General features: G+C 35.3%; 1 protein-coding gene across 2 annotated transcripts in view; it reads right to left on the reverse strand.

Annotated features, from left to right (window-relative positions):
- STS (steroid sulfatase) overlaps positions 1–16,161 on the reverse strand; it is a 200,872-nt gene that overhangs the window by 41,299 nt on the left and 143,412 nt on the right. Inside the window, exon 10 of one of the 2 annotated variants that reach the window (XM_087967060.1) lies at positions 8,804–8,856. The exons of the other annotated variant lie outside the window; for it this stretch is intronic. Coding sequence (XP_087823186.1) covers positions 8,819–8,856 — 38 coding nt within the window. The 3' untranslated portion in view covers positions 8,804–8,818. Of the gene's footprint in view, positions 1–8,803; positions 8,857–16,161 lie in introns of those variants that run through there. 2 annotated transcript variants of the gene reach the window in all.

The following is a 16,161-nucleotide window of genomic DNA, read 5'->3' on the forward strand; positions in this document are numbered from 1 at the left end:
GGTCTCTACTGTTGATACTGTGTTGTCTAATATTGTAAGAGGTGGTAGTATGGGAGGGTGTATAAATGAGAAATGCAACAAGAGGAATGGACTCAAATATCTTAATTCAGAAGAAGTTATTTGATGCTCATCATTAAAGACATTTCTGTCTCCATTTCCTTTTTCAGTTGTCTTTTACTTTTATGTACATTTTCCTCTAAGTGCTGTTCTTTGTGTACAGCTGTTAAAGCTATTTTTAGATATAGAAAAAGATTGCCTGGAGCACTGAGTAAATGAATCTGTCACATTGAAAATCAGCAGTGGCAGACATATAATAGAGTGAATTCGAGGGCATTTTAAGGTTTGTCTGTACCAGTTCATTTTTGGGTGATTTGTGAAATCTAATGTCAGGACCTGATACAACCTGCCATTAATGTCTTTTATAATTAATTGTCTTTACATAGTGTTTTACATCTTCATTTGTTTCTTTAAAATGTTAGCTTCCCTATGCTTAGAAATGCACAAAATAGTCAGGAGTAGTTTTGTTCACTTCTATTCTTTTTCAGTGTTAAATTCATTCTATTTCTTTTCTCTCTTTTTAAGAATTTCAATGAAAATATTTGTGTGTTGGGAGGTTAGATGCATGGTTATATAATGATTTTGTTACCTACTTTGGGTATGCTCTACTACAAAATGCAGAAAATTGGTGGATTTACATGTATGCTCCAAAATCCATAACTAAATTCATCATATTGAGTAAATAGAATTTTGAACTTTCCAGATTTTTTCCATTAAGGTCTTTAAAACCAAACAAACAAGGAAGTCTATAAATTGGGCTAGATCCTTAGCTATGAGGTTAGCAGTTTAAATTTTATGTTAAGATTATCATTGGGGACTAAATAAAGACTTGAGTTTTGGATGTAATTTGATAGCTGATAACACTCATTAGTAGGGAAAAAGAAAATTGTTATTTCCTTCAGTTCTAAAAACACTAAGACGTCTAGTCCAATATCTATCTTAGGTAGCATAAATAAACTGAAAAGATTTTATATCAACAAGACTTGAGAATTTTTGTGTTGTTGCATTCTATAAAGTAAATTAAGTCAAATTGTTTATTGGTACTTTTTAAGAAGGTATTGTATATTGGGAAAAAAAAATCATGGTTAAAAAAAAACAATATGCAATAGCATAACTGAAGGAATCAGAAATCTAACTGAAGATTTCTATCCCAAATGAACAAAAGCATTTGAAGTATCATAACATGAAAGAGTGTTCTTTGGAAGCAGAGCAATGAAGTGCACCTCGAGACCACTTTGAATTTGGATCGGGATTCATAAAGAGTGTTATTATATGTTTCTGGCCTCTGAGAACATGACATGCCCATTCTAGTGAAAGAGCAATGAATGTAATCTCTGGTTCAGCATCGTTTTCTCATTATTCTCATAGGATATACAGGATATTTTATTGCTCTGAGCTCCTTAAACATCTAGTGGGGGGGAAAACTTTGCTCTATGAATATTCAGAAATATTTCTCAGCCAATTGCATCATAACACACTCTTGTTGAAAGCACAAGTTGCTTCTGGGTTGAAAGGATTAGCTGGTGACTCACAGTTTGAAGCTCCTTTCATGTCCTCAGCAGGAGCTGGAGCGAAATACAGGAGTCCATCTGCCCACAGCAGCATTCAGGTTTTGAATGTAGGCTTGCTAACCTCCAACCCAGCATCCTAACCAGGTCAGCCACCCTGTTCCTTCTCAATCAGTTACAATAATAGAATGTAATAGCTTCAGTGGAAACAATGACAATAGCTTGTGTCTGTGGAGATTCTTAGTCATCCAGTCATGGTTGTCACAAAGGTGCTTTTTTTTTTTTTGCATGGCACAACATAGGAGAACAAACCTATCAGGACTAGATTCAGCAGCCCACCTGCATTAAAAAGACAAAGGCCACTCTTTTGAAGACAGAAAAGTCCACATGTTGGATAGAGAGAACCACTGGTTTGAAAGAAAGGTCAAAGAGGCCATCTATGTCAAAATTGAACAGCCCTCTCTCAGCAGAGGGGGAGGGATACAACACCATCTATCTCCAGTCTACAACACAGTCCTTTGAGCAGTTCCAAGAAGGCTCCACCCCCATTTGCGTTACTCAGGTCACCCCGATGACACAGATAAACCTCCAGATGGCCTGCCACAGAGGTGCAGTGGTTACAATGCAGTACTGCAGGCTACTTCTGCTGACTACAAGCTGCCTGCAATTTTACAGATCTAAACTCACCAGGCTCAAGGTTGATTCAGCCTTCTATCCTTCCGATGAGGACCCAGCTTGTTGGAAGCAATATGCTGATTCTGTAAAATCACTTAGAGAGGGATGTAAAAGCACTGTGAAGCAGTATATAAGTCTAAGTGCTATTGCTAAATGCTATTGCTAATGGCTCTCAATTTTTGATGGGAGATAACCATTGGAATGACATAGTTGATCCACTGATTTTATTTGGCACTTTGAAAAGGGATATATTTGGGGTGTAGCTACATGACTACTGAACTTCTAACATTTTTCTTTTATGAAAAGGTTATTTTGACTTTCAGTAAATCTGTAATATTGTTCAGTACTGTAATGGGAATAGTTTGGTACTATACTAGCTGCTTTAGACATTAAATTCAGAGCACTATAATGGCATGATAATAGGAGTCAATTGACAGAGTTCCCCCATTACACAGTACAGGTTAGTAGTCTTTTAATTCCATATAAATGAAGCAAGAGAAGCTTTATTTTATCTTAAACTTCAGAAAGCATGGATTTATTTTTTCATTGCCTTAGTGTGAAGAATAGCTAAGTGCTTCTGAAACCCCGAGGTGAGAAGTTTAGTTTTCTACTTTCAAGATTAATTTGTTGGAGTAACAGTGGCATCATATCAAGGGATCCTATCAAGGAACAAATAAGGGGTTACTTTCTCTAAAATGTACTAGCAGCTGGAAATTCAAAGTGTAGAGCTAATTAAATAGCTCTGTATTCACATTGCTTAGCAACTAGATGGAACCAAGGAAAACTCTAACATATTTTATTGTTGGTGAGAACTGTTACAATACCTTTAAATTTGTTCAGCTTATTTTAGTTTTGAATTAACTGAGTTTTCAGTTTCATAACTCATTGGATTTAGTCTGCTTATTCAGATGCTCTAACATAATATTGTAATCATGAAATATAAATAAAAAGCAATCAAAACCTTGATGTATTTGAGAATGAGGCAAATCAATGAGTTTTACATCTAGGAAAATAAGCAAAAGACTGGAACGAAACATAACTTGCAGAAAAGTGCTATGTTGATGTACATAGGCTTATCCAATTTACTTGCAACAAGTATTTAGATACAGTGTGAAATCTACTTTTGTGCAGGAGGACAACCATGCCTCTAGTGCCATGTCATAAGGACAACAAAGTCTGAAATATGAAACTGGATACTGCTTACATTTTCTTGAAGGTAGGCAAACATCTTTATGTATAGTAAGGGTGATCAGGACAAAGCACCTTTATTTTTTTATTTTTTATTTATTTATTTATTTTGATTTGTCAATTGTTTACAAGATAATAAGTACAAGTGTATACATAGTTGTGAATATATGAAATGGGTACATATAAGAAAAATAATAGAATAAGAGAAACAATAGGACAGGGACGGTAGGCACGTTGGTGCGCTTATGCACGCCCCCTACAGACCTCTTAGGAAAGGGGTGAGGTCAATAGTAGACAGTCTAAGGTTAAAGTTTTTGGGGTTTGGGGAAGAGACTACAGAGTCGGGTAGAGTATTCCAGACATTGACCACTCTATTGCTGAAGTCGTATTTCCTGCAATCAAGTTTGGTGCGGTTTACTTTGAGTTTGTATCTGTTGTGTGCTCTTGTGTTGTTATGGTTAAAGCTGAAGTATTCATTGACAGGTAGGACATTGCAATGTATGATTTTATATACCATGCTTAAGTCTGACCGAAGACGGCATAATTCAAGGTTTTCTAGTTTTAGAATTTCGAGTCTGGTGGCATAAGGTATTCTACACGAGTAGAAGAGTGGAGAACTCTTCTTGTGAAATACTTCTGGACTTTCTCAATTGTGTTAATATCACATACGTAATAAGGATTCCAGACTGATGAACTGTATTCGAGTATTGGTCTAGCAAATGTTTTGTATGCTCTGGTTAGTAGTGAGATATTACCAGAGAAAAAGCTACGTAGGATTAGGTTAACAACTTTTAATGCCTTTTTGGCTATGTAGTTGCAGTGGGCTCTAGCACTTAGATCATTAGAGGTGAGTATTCCCAGGTCCTTTACAGAGCTTGGGTCATCAACAAGATCTTGACTATTCAGCTTGTATTTTATTTTCTGATTTTTTTTACCAATATGTAAGACAGAGCATTTATTTGTTGAGATTTGAAGTTGCCATATGTTAGACCATTCAGATACATAGTCTAGGTCTTTTTGTAGGGTAGTAGTATTGTCTGTGGTATTGAACAGCTTTACATCATCAGCGAAGAGAACGCAATTGCTCTTGATATGATCACAAAGGTCGTTTATGTAGATTATGAAGAGAGTTGGTCCTAGAACACTGCCTTGGGGAACACCACTATTGACAGGTACTGGATTTGATAGGGCGTTCCGGATTTTGACCATTTGTTGTCTGTTTGACAGGAATGCTTCTATCCAGTTATTCAGTTGTCCAGAGATACCATAAGATTTTATTTTTAGGAGTAGTTTGTCGTGTACCACTGAATCAAAGGCTTTACAGAAGTCTATGTAGATTGCGTCAATTGCTTTGCCCTGGTCGAGTTGTGTAGTCCATATGTTTTTGCAGTGTAAGAGTTGCAGATTACAGGATATTTGAGCAAATAGTTTCAGATAAGCCACTTCTTATGTTGGAAAATACTGAATACCAAAATTGAATGCTCTTTTAATTTCCTACAGAGCTCAAGAACAGCATTAGGTTGATGAATTCAAGAATCTCACTGGGTCACATTTGTTTCATTAGAAACATACTATGCTTTGAATTAGAAAGTGGACTGAATCTATCAGTGCCATTGTTTCCAAATATTCTGTTTGTTCCTTATGGGAATGCAGATCAACGTGATCTGTCTGTGTTTAATTGAAATTATTTAATAGTATCTTTCTTTTTAGAATGCCAGGGCAACATAAACATGCAATAATAAAATATGCAAGGAAACATTTAAAATGCTGTATGAATTACAAAAATAGATGGTGTGAAAATTAATGTGTAACTAATCAGTTTGGACTCCAATAAAGTGAAAGAGACAGACAGACTGCCCTAACTAGATTCCTTAATTCATATGGAAATGCCAGTTTCTTTTAAAAATCAATAGTAGTAGTCAAGTTGTCGTCATCTTCTTCTTTTTTCAGTTTAAGCATATTTGATTTGAATAGTATCAGAGGTGGTATTCAGCAGTTTCTGACCAGTTCTGGAGAACTGGTAGCGGAAATTTTGAGTAGTTTGGAGAACCAGCAAATACCACCCCTGACTAGAGATTTTACAGTGTCTTTCCTCTGCCACGCCCACCAAGCCACGCCCACAGAACCGGTAGTAAAAAATTTGAATCCCACCACTGAATAGTATATTATTTATTACAGTTTAGGAGCAGGCAAAACTGTACTCTTTTCAGTGAATACTGATACTATTCAATTAATTAGATGTATTCAGCTGAGATGTTTAGCAAAGAATACCCAATTTCTTACACATTCAACTGCCCTTATCTGAAATTTAGTAAAGCTTAATTAAACTTTGTCTATTTGGTTGACTTGATAGGAAATTTCTGATTTGTGTCTCTAAATGGGTTTGAATTATCTCATGCATGAACTGAAGCAGTCTTGGTTATATGGATCTTAAAGATTATTGTGTTTTCTATTATTTTTATAAAATCAATTCAACAAAATGATCTTTTTCATAGCTAGTGGATATTGGGAGACTATTTTCAAAGAATTGTCAGCCCCATTATGTTAGAATTGTAACATCGGTGAAGGAACACAAAGTCAATGGAGTTTTCCTGTTATTTTGGTTTGGTTGTTATGGGATTATAAAAGTCAATATGGCTTAAAGATGTGAATACATTTTTAAACTGTACACCAACCATTTGGAAATCATTACTATATTAATAATTATGGATTTTAAGATTCTGGGGGCACAGTTTATTAAAAAATATTTTTAGGGTTTGAAAGGTATAAATCACCAATACCCACTTGCTTTCTGTTTATGAGATGATTGTCTGTTGTTATATTGGAAAGTCTAGTCAGTATTATTCTGTGTAGTCAAGGCTGAACATATCTAAAACTCAGACCAAAATATTTTCTTTTTCTTTTTTTAAAAAAAACATATTCATTGCTTTTATATATAAAAATGCAAAAGAAAAGTGTGAAGGAGGAAAAGAGGAGGAAAAACATAAGAAGAAGAAAAGGAAATACATTATTGTTAGGGATATACACCCTAGCAGAATCTGCACGGCAGTCAGGCAGTCAGGCAAATATGTGAGATAAACGTTTTTGTAGCTTACACTCAGTAAAACAGATACAATGTGCTAGTTAAATAGTTTATTCCAGTAAGATTTTTAGCATAGTCAAAACAGTCCATATATCATACACTAGTTCAGTCCGTCCGAGGATTATTCAGTTGCAAAGTCCAGTGTCGAAAAAGAGGTCAGTAAACTTACAAATATCAGTCCAGTAATATATCTCTTCGCAGTAGAGATATGAAGAAGTCAAAACTCCTTTCTTCCTTCAGCAACAGCAAAGAACACGCAGTTATCACACCATCAATCCATCATCGTCAGCAAGCAATCCAGTAAGCCAGCAATCAATCAAGTTCTCTTGCTCCCTCTTATGGCGATTTTACAACCACACCCAAAATTACATGCTTTGCAGTTTAAAGTGACACACAATTAAACTCACTATTATAGTTTGTATATATTATTTTACCCAAACTACGTTAGGTAACCATGTTATTCCTAACAATTATGTTATAGTTTTTCTTTTTGAATTGCAGTGGTGGGATTCAATTTTTTTTACTACTGGTTCGGTGGACGTGGCTTGGTGGACGTGGCAGGGGAAGGATACTATAAAATCTCCAGTCAGAGGCGGTATTTGCAGGTTCTCTGAACTATTCTAAATTTCCGCTACCAGTTCTCCAGAGCTGGTCAGAACCTGCTGAATACCACCTCTGTTGAATTGGATTCATGATTTTGATTAGTTTATACTTTTGGGATCCTCTTTTTTATAGTTTCTTAAGACTGGAACAATTCCTCTGTCTATATGACCAGCCACCCATAGATTATGCAGGAAGGTTCAGCTAGAGCAGTGTTTCTCAACCCTAATAATTTTAAAATATGTGGATTTCAAGTCCCAGAATTTCCTTAGCTATCATGCACTAGTACATTGAGAAAGATAAAAATGAAAGGTATCTTTGGAAATCACTGGATAACTTAAAATAGAAAAGGTAAGAAATTTGCCCTCTGAGTAAGTTATATTTTCTGGCAGCCTTGGCAGTCATTTTATGAGTGCCCACAACTTGCTTTGAAAGTTTGCAAGTAAGGTTGCTGGGTAAATACTTGCTACTTCAGTTTAATGAATTAGGTAAACTGGGAAAAAATAGAAGCGTGCCTTAATGTATAACTCACTCATTATTATTGCTTATTATGAAAAATGTTTGGTATATACTCTAGGGCAGCAAATTTGGCTTGTCACATGCAAGGAGAAATTCATTACCATACCAACTATAGTATGATACTATGGAAAGATATAATCCTGCTTTGTCTTAGTTTTATATTAACATTCCCTTGAACAATTAAATATCTTATGCTCTAGAAATTACAATAACATAATTTGTTTGGTATTCTATACTTAATTGAAAATTAAATATGGTAACATAAGGATAAATGTTGGAGTTGAAAGGTGAAAAAAATGTCTTGGCTGTAATTTGTATGAAATAATCATTAAAGTCTCTTTGGGGAGGAAATCAACTGCAATTTACAGTCCATTGCATACATTAGGGATGGCTAGTTATTAATCTTATAACCCTTTCCAATTAACAGAGTAAACTCTGAAATGAATATAAAGTGAATATGTCTAAGGACAAAATAAAGCTACAGTAGCATCTTTAAAATACAGTTTTATGTTTGACAAAAATTATTAGAATGTTACAGAAGAAACTATCTGGATATCTAGAAGGAGCTGGATTTAAGCCTTCAGTTACTTCATGCTAAATTCATGTTGGCCTAAAGTGATATGTTAGCTAATATTCTTCTAAAGTATGCTCTATGACTGTCTTGCTTCAGACTTCAGCCACACACACACCACACCACACCCCCAATATCTTGGGAAATTATCAGTTTTAATTCAAAGCTTAAGAGTTAACAATAAAGCAAGGAATTTCAACAAAGCAAAAGTTTGTTTTGAAACGGAAGCTCACAGAAGATGCATGAAAGTCAGTCCAAATTCCAAAAAAGTGTCAGTAGAATTCATAATTAGAAGTCATATATATAAGCCAGATGTCAGACATGGTTTCCAACAAAGAGAGCAGCAGAGAACAGTTGCTTATTTAAGGCTCCAACTAGCTGTCTCCAATTATATTTACTTCTTTGCTTGCAATATTCTGTTCTGAATTCCTCCATACTAGTTGGGTGCCTGGGCTGAGAAGTCTTATGTCATCCTCCTCTGAGTTTTCCTGCTGGGTTTGATCAGCTGCATGTGGTTCTGACTTTGTCCTTACTGAGGCTACTTCTGGAGCAGCTTCTTCCGCATCATATTCAGACTCAGAGTTTGTTCAACCAATTTGATTGTTTATAGTATTTTTTTTAAATTACTGTCAGAGTGACAAAAAAACTAATACAAACTAAAAATAAGTGCAGAAAAGAAAAATAAAATAAGAAAAATAGAAAGGAAAAAAAACATAGGAACGTATTACAAAAAAGAAAATAGATCAAGAAATGACTTTCTGAAGCTAAAAAAAACAACCCTCCTTTTCCCAAATCCCATTTCTATCTATAAACAAATCCTTAAAATGTAATCATTTCATGGGTTATTGGTATCTATTACCTTGACCAAACAAACCAATTTTACATTCTTTCCTTTTATTTTTAACAACCTTGATCTTTAATCCTTTCAAATAATGTCCTAAAGCATGATTTATTTTCATTTTTTCTTTGTTCTTTTCACAAAGCTCTTCAAAACTTCCCTTTAAAAATGCCTCCTTTTAAAAATATAATATAGAAAAATTACCATGATGTTCTCCTGGTTTGATATTTCCATATCTCTTTTAATTATAATGCGAGTTTCTTCTGTAGTGTATGTGTCATTTTTTTTCATATCATTTTTGTAGCTTGTCATTTTAAAATACACGTTCAGATCAGTCTCAATCTTCTCTAGTATAACTTGTTCCATTTCCATAATGTCTTTTAAACACAGTGTATAGAGGCAGACACTCTTAAAAGTAATATCTAATTCCATTGTTTAAAAGTATCCTTTAATATGTCCAATGTAAAAATATTTTCTCCATTATGTATTAATAAGTCAAATTTAAGTGTTCTTCTCATTTAATTGCAATCTTTAGTTCCTTCTAGCTCCCTCTAGTGCCTTATCTTCAAAGTCCCATCTTATTATTATTATTTTTTAAGAATTGAAACGTAAGCATTTTCTCCCAGGAAGGATTTTTAAAATTAATTCCAAAAGCATGAAATCAGAAAGTCATAGTTATAATCACTTCTTTGCTCCTTCTTAAAGTCCTTAAATTTAAAAATTTAAAAATTCTTTTGTTAAAAGTTTAAGGAAACTCATCTTGTGTTTTCACATTTGCTGAGCCAAAGGTTTCTAATAACTGAAAAGCAGTTAACAAGCAATTTCTGAAAGCGTTCAGGAAAGGAAGCATGCAAACCCAGTGTTCTTTTAACTTATAGAGAAGCAATTATCTGAAACAATCACAAGTCCTCTCCTTGCTGGAGAGTAACTATAAGGAGCCTGTCTACGCAATGGCTTTTCATTCCTTGGCTCTGCTTTTAAAGGAGTTGTCTTCATTTCTTTTCCAGGATAATTTAACCAATCTGATTAATAAACCATAGCTTAGTGCAGGGATAAGCACCACTGTTGTCTTTATAAATGACTTCTTCAATAGACTTTTTTTTAAAAAATCCATCTTTAAATATATTATAATTATAACTTGGAAATTACTTGCTGCAAATCCACATGTCAGCTTCAAGCATAATCTGTCTCTAAAATGCCTATAGGTCCCACACAGATCTAACTCAAAAGCATATATGGCTGTGATGATAGCTCAAAAGCTATGTGGCTGTGATAATAGCTATTTTGGGTCCACTTAACCAATTAAAACAGAGAAATCTAGGTTTGGTAGGTTTAGAAAATTACAAGACAATGTAGGGAAGTGGCAAGGGACATTCTCAACAGGTCTGTTTATGGTGATTATCATGATGTGGTCTCAAAATTCTAAATCTGGCCTCCAGACTAAAAATTTGCATTTCTCTGATTTATTTGATATGCGACCCCGTAGCAGAAAAATCATAGGATGTAGTGATTCTATAGTAGGAATTCTGCATGAAATACCAGTTTATTTTCCAATTAGTAATGTGTGCATTGAAGCATGTTTTGGTATCTATATATATATTATTTTTCTTGGTGCAGGGCACATTTATACTTGACTGAAGATAGTTTTGCAGTTGACAAATATTTAGCTGATGCCCTTGTTACATGCAAAATATTATGTCATCCCTAATTGATTAAAGAAAATAATTGTCCATTTGGGGAAGAAGGTCACAGCTGATTCATCAGTGCATGCCTTTGGAAAAAACAAGCTATCGGTTTAATAAATCAGGTACAATATTTTAAATATAATTATCTGCTTTATATACTTTCAGCTATAAAGGCTTAAAATGAAAATGAAAATGACATGATCAAAAGAGAGTCATACTAAATTTCAGTACAAGACTTTCTAAAATAGATACTGAATTGCCAACCCCTTTCTTCATTGAAGGCCAATCAGATTTTGCACAGCAGATAAATTTCTTCTAAATATAAATCCACAAAATAGTAAAAAGTACAGAATGGAAAAGAATTTAGGAAATCATTTAATCAAACCGTCTATCCAATGCAGAAGTCTGTTATTGCAGCAACCCTGATAGATGGCTATCCAGTCTTTGTCAAATACAATGGAGAGCCTACCACCTCCCAAGGCATTACTTAACAGCAATTCCCTGAGGAAATATTTTCTTGATGGCTAAATGAAAATCACTCCTCTATAAATTACTTCCATTATTTCTGGTCTTGTCTTATGAAAAAGCTAAAAACTGAACAATACCAAGTTTCAGCAATGGCTATTAAATCTTACTACCTTCCTGTATTAAGACATACTGTACTGCTTGTTCCCTATCCTTTGTTCACTTATGTAAAGATACTAAATTCTTGCATCTGCACACTGATAATGTAATTATATGCATAGCCTTCCCAGCCATGTTCCATTTGGTAATCCAACCCATACCAATCCAATCTAAATCTTTTCACTCTGTTCTCCCTCATACACAGGATTCCACTGGATCAGGTCTGAAAGGTCCTTTCCAAATACAAGATATTCTACATTTTTCTTCCAGATGTTATGATATGCAGTATTACCAGGAGTCCCTTATCTCAGAAATGCATTGTATTATTGAAGGATTCAAACTATTTTCATTGTTAGTCTGGAAATAGACTGTTTCATTGATCTATTGCACCAAAATTAGTAAAGAAACATGAAGCTCTTTAAAGCTCACCGTGAAAAGAACTGAATACTACTGGCTGTCACTTATAGCTCACAGCTCAAGCCAGTCAATGTATTTTTAATCAGCTACTGTCAATAATGATACTGCAGCTTCTTAGGCTGTGGGCAGCAATCCCATATTTGAATACAGACAATCACCAAGTATAAGTAGACCTGCAACAAATACAGATATTTTCTTTGCCTTCACATTTATACCATCAGTATGATCTCATGCTTCCGAATGTATACACACAAGATTAGAGGCACCGTAATATGCTCTTCTTCTAATAGAATATCAATATATGCCATTGCCAGCAACATTCCTCTGTATTCTACTTTGTGGAAAAGAATTAATAGAATATAAATTTTATATAAGTATATAGAACAAGATGTAGTTCAGAGCATTTCAACTTCCCAGAAAGTTAAACTCTCCATGGCAGATTTCAAAATGTCTGCTTTGAAAAAGTGGGACTCTAACAGCAACATTGAATGAGATATTTTGCACTCACAAACATCAAAACTGTTCATGCAAATTCAAAAAGTCTCAAGAAACAGAAGAAGTTTATAACACTATTTTTCAATGCTTTCAAGTTAGTCTTGACTCCTAATCAGCATTTTCTTGGCAGCATTTTCAGAAGTAGTTTGGTATTGCCTTCATAGAATGAAACAGAGTTTGGTTTCATGCCCAAGGCAGGATTAGAACTCATGGTCTTCTGAGTTCTAATCTTTATCTCAGTACCTTTAAACACTACACCAAGCTGATTCTTCTTAATTCATAAGATAATTGTAATTTGCCTCTCATTTAATATGTATCTGCATACTCCTTCTCTGGCCTCACACCAGTTTAAATCCTACATCAATCTAGGCAATCTATGCACCTAACGAAGAAAGTTGTTTATTCTTTTAATAAAATGTGTTAGTCAGAAAAAGTGCTAGCAAACTCCTTTTTGTATTTTGCCATGATAGAATAACACAGCTTCCTTTGAACAATGTCTACAATTCACACAGTATCTTCATATATGAGTTTTCTTCCAACTGGTAAATTCCAGATGTGTTGGACTTCAAGTTGAAACACACCTTCTGGAATCTGAAAGCAATGCATCTACAAGGTATACTAAAATGACCAGAACTTCTCAAACTAAAGTTACATTAATTGGTGTATTTCAATGCATTTCTCTTAGAAATACATTTTCTCTTTTCTTAAATTCCCCCTCCTCCTCCTCCTCCTCCTCCTCCTCCTCCTCCTCCTCCTCCTCCTCCTCCTCCTCCTCCTCCTCCTCCTCCTCCTCCTCCTCCTCCTGATTCTTCCTAAAGCATGAGATATCAAGCTGTTTCCAATTCTTTGTCAGACACAATGGATATTATATACATGTAACTATTTATCTATCTATCTGAGCTGTGGCGGCACAGTGGTTAGATTGCAGTACTGCAGGCTATTTCTGCTGACTGCCGGCTGCTTGCAGTTTGGCAGTTAGAATCTCACTGGCTCAAGCCTTCCATCCTTCTGAGATTAGTAAAATCAGGACTCAGATTTTTTGGGGAAATAGGATGACGCTGTAAACTGCTTTGAGGGCTTTAAAGCACTGTGAAGCAGTATATAAATCTAAGTGCTATTCCTAAGTGCTGTCCATCCAATTCCATTCTCAGCCTATTGCACAATAGTTGCAAGATGAGTGGATAGAAGTCAGCAATTATGACAGCTGATACTTTGGTGTATTTCTGTTTCTGCCCAAGGATAAATTGGGAAATATTTGCAGAAATGCAAATCTATAACAATCCTTGAATTAAAAGTCAAAAGACTGGTTATTCTTCAACTGATGAGAGATATGAAAACATTATACAGAATAAGCAAAGATGCTCCAATAAATTGACAGGAGATGAATTCTACATAGAGAAAATAAAATAAAGCAAAAAAATCAAATAAAGCATGTTGTCATCATGTGACATATCACAGCTTTCCCCCCTTTGCTAAACTGGGGGTGGGCATGGCCACTGCATGACACATCCAGCCTGTAGGCTGTGAGTTCCACACCTCTGAAGTAAAGCAACAAATCTGTACCAAAGTTATATAAACACTGAAATTCAATAAAGGAACAATTCTAAAAAAAAAAACATCTGGTATATCTAGAGTTTAGAAAAAGCTTCCAGTTCTTGCAAGGGGTATGGGTTCACAATCTTCATTTGTAAAAAAAAAATGTTGAAGAACCAGAGACTGGATAGTAAATAAGCACAGAGTGAATGAATTAAAATTATTGTGACAGTATATGAGAAATTAAGACAACTTTACATGAGAAAAAAAAAACAATAATTATTGGCTGAACCCATTAGCTTGTGGTGTATGTTACACTGCAAAAGTACAGATTAGTTATGTCAAAACAACTTCCAAGATTTTAAAGTCTTCAGATAATCATACCTCCTGTTAACCCAGGGATAAATAATACTTTAAAAAATAGCAATAACTATATTATCGTCAATAGTGAAGAACTAGGAAGGAAAATGAATATCCATAGGGCATGGGTGTCAAACTTGCCACGTCACATTGCTGTCACATGATGTTTCGTTATGTTTTTCCCATTAATGGAGCTGAGGTAGGTGTGGCTTCAAGGTCAGGGAAAATTATGACATCATGATGTAAAGGACGTAACCTATTGCTATGCTTTTGGTGGATTTTTATGAGCTGCCCAGACCCATTGCATGAGATAGGAAGTCATATAAAACCTGTAAGTAAGTAAGTAAGTAAGTAAGTAAGTAAATCAATCTTATGAACTTCCATGGCACATCATGACTCCTTCAACAATAATATCATTTGCACAATGACCTGATATACGTGCCATCATTTTAAAAACATTGTGACTTGTTCTGAATGCTGGACACTCACCTTTTTCCAGCATCATGGAAAAAAATTCAGAAAAAAAAAAAAGACAACTGCAGCAAGTGAAACTCTGCTTAAGATATCATTTCTAAATCCAGCGTTGGAGTTATCGATGATGTATTGCCCTTACAAAAACTACCAAAAATACGTTCCACCAGAAATGGTATCTTTAATCAGGCTATAAATGGAATCCTGTACAGGTTTGAGATAAATATCCTGAAATAAGGACTTCAGATAACCTCTGCATAATGGAAGAAAATAGCAATGTTGCCTTTTAAATCATTCAGGTAAGTATCAGGAAGAAAAATAATTCAAAGTTCATGGCCTTCATGGACTATACACTGATGCTCAAAGTACAAGAAATAAATAAAATATCTTATTTAAATTTTACATACAGGAAGGCAATTTGGTTTATTAAGTGTACCACAAATCTGATGGAAAGAGCCCCGTATAGCAAGTGAAGCAGTGATGGGATTCAATTTTTTTTATTACCGGTTCTGTGGGCATGGCTTGTTGGGCGTGGCGGGGGAAGGATACTGTAAAATCTTTAGTCTGAGGTGGTATTTGCTGATTCTCTGAACTACTCAAAATTTCCACTACCGGTTCTCCAGAACTGGTCAGAACCTGCTGAATACCACCTCTGAAGTGAAGGATAAAATTTATTGATAAAGTCACTAAATTAGTAGACTAGCAAAATACTGTGGACATAGTATACCTAGCAGTAAGGCATTTGATAAAATAAACCACAATGTCTTCTTTGTAAACTAGAAAAATGTGGAATAAACCAGGAGTTACCAACCTTTCAGACATCAGGGACCACTAAATTCATAATTTTAAATCCCATGGACCACTTATGAATCCATCATGCCACTCGCTGAAGCACCTGGACCCCCAATGATGGGATGGGGTCCTTCAGGCACTTAGCTTGGCCACCTATTTCTGCAACCTTAAACACTCGAAGAGCCATTTGGATCTCTCATTATCATCTCTCTCTCTCTCTCTCTCCCTCTCCCCCCCTCTCTCCATCCCTCCCCCCCCTCTCTCTTCTAATAAGAGAGAACCAACCTGGAATTAAGGAGAAACATCCTAACAGTGAGGACAATTTATCAGTGGAACAGCTTGCTGGAGGTTTTTAAGAAGAGACTTGACAGTTACTTGTTGAAATGGTATAGGTTCCCCTGCTTCACCTGGGGTCTGGACTAGAAGACCCCAATATCCCTTCCAGCTCCTGTTCTGTTCTGTTCTGTTCTCTTCTATTTCTGGATTCTTCTTGATGCTTCTGTTTCCTCCAAATACTAAAGGAAATGGGTCTGGCTAACCAGGATGTACTTGTTTTTGGAATGCGTGATGCTTAAAGGGCTGGGTCAGCTTCCAAACAATACAGTTTTGTATTTGGCCTTGCTCACTAGATGGGGCCAGAGAACAACGGTAGGTACACAAATTTATGCTGGGGCATGACAGTTAGGATGATGCTTTCTAAAAGTCAAACCTAGATATTTTAAAATGTCACAGCCACAATTATGGGG

This window comes from Notechis scutatus, chromosome 5, assembly GCF_049901735.1.
Source record: "Notechis scutatus isolate UNSWTSFEM ecotype Mainland chromosome 5, rNotScu1.2, whole genome shotgun sequence".
NCBI lineage: Eukaryota > Metazoa > Chordata > Lepidosauria > Squamata > Elapidae > Notechis > Notechis scutatus.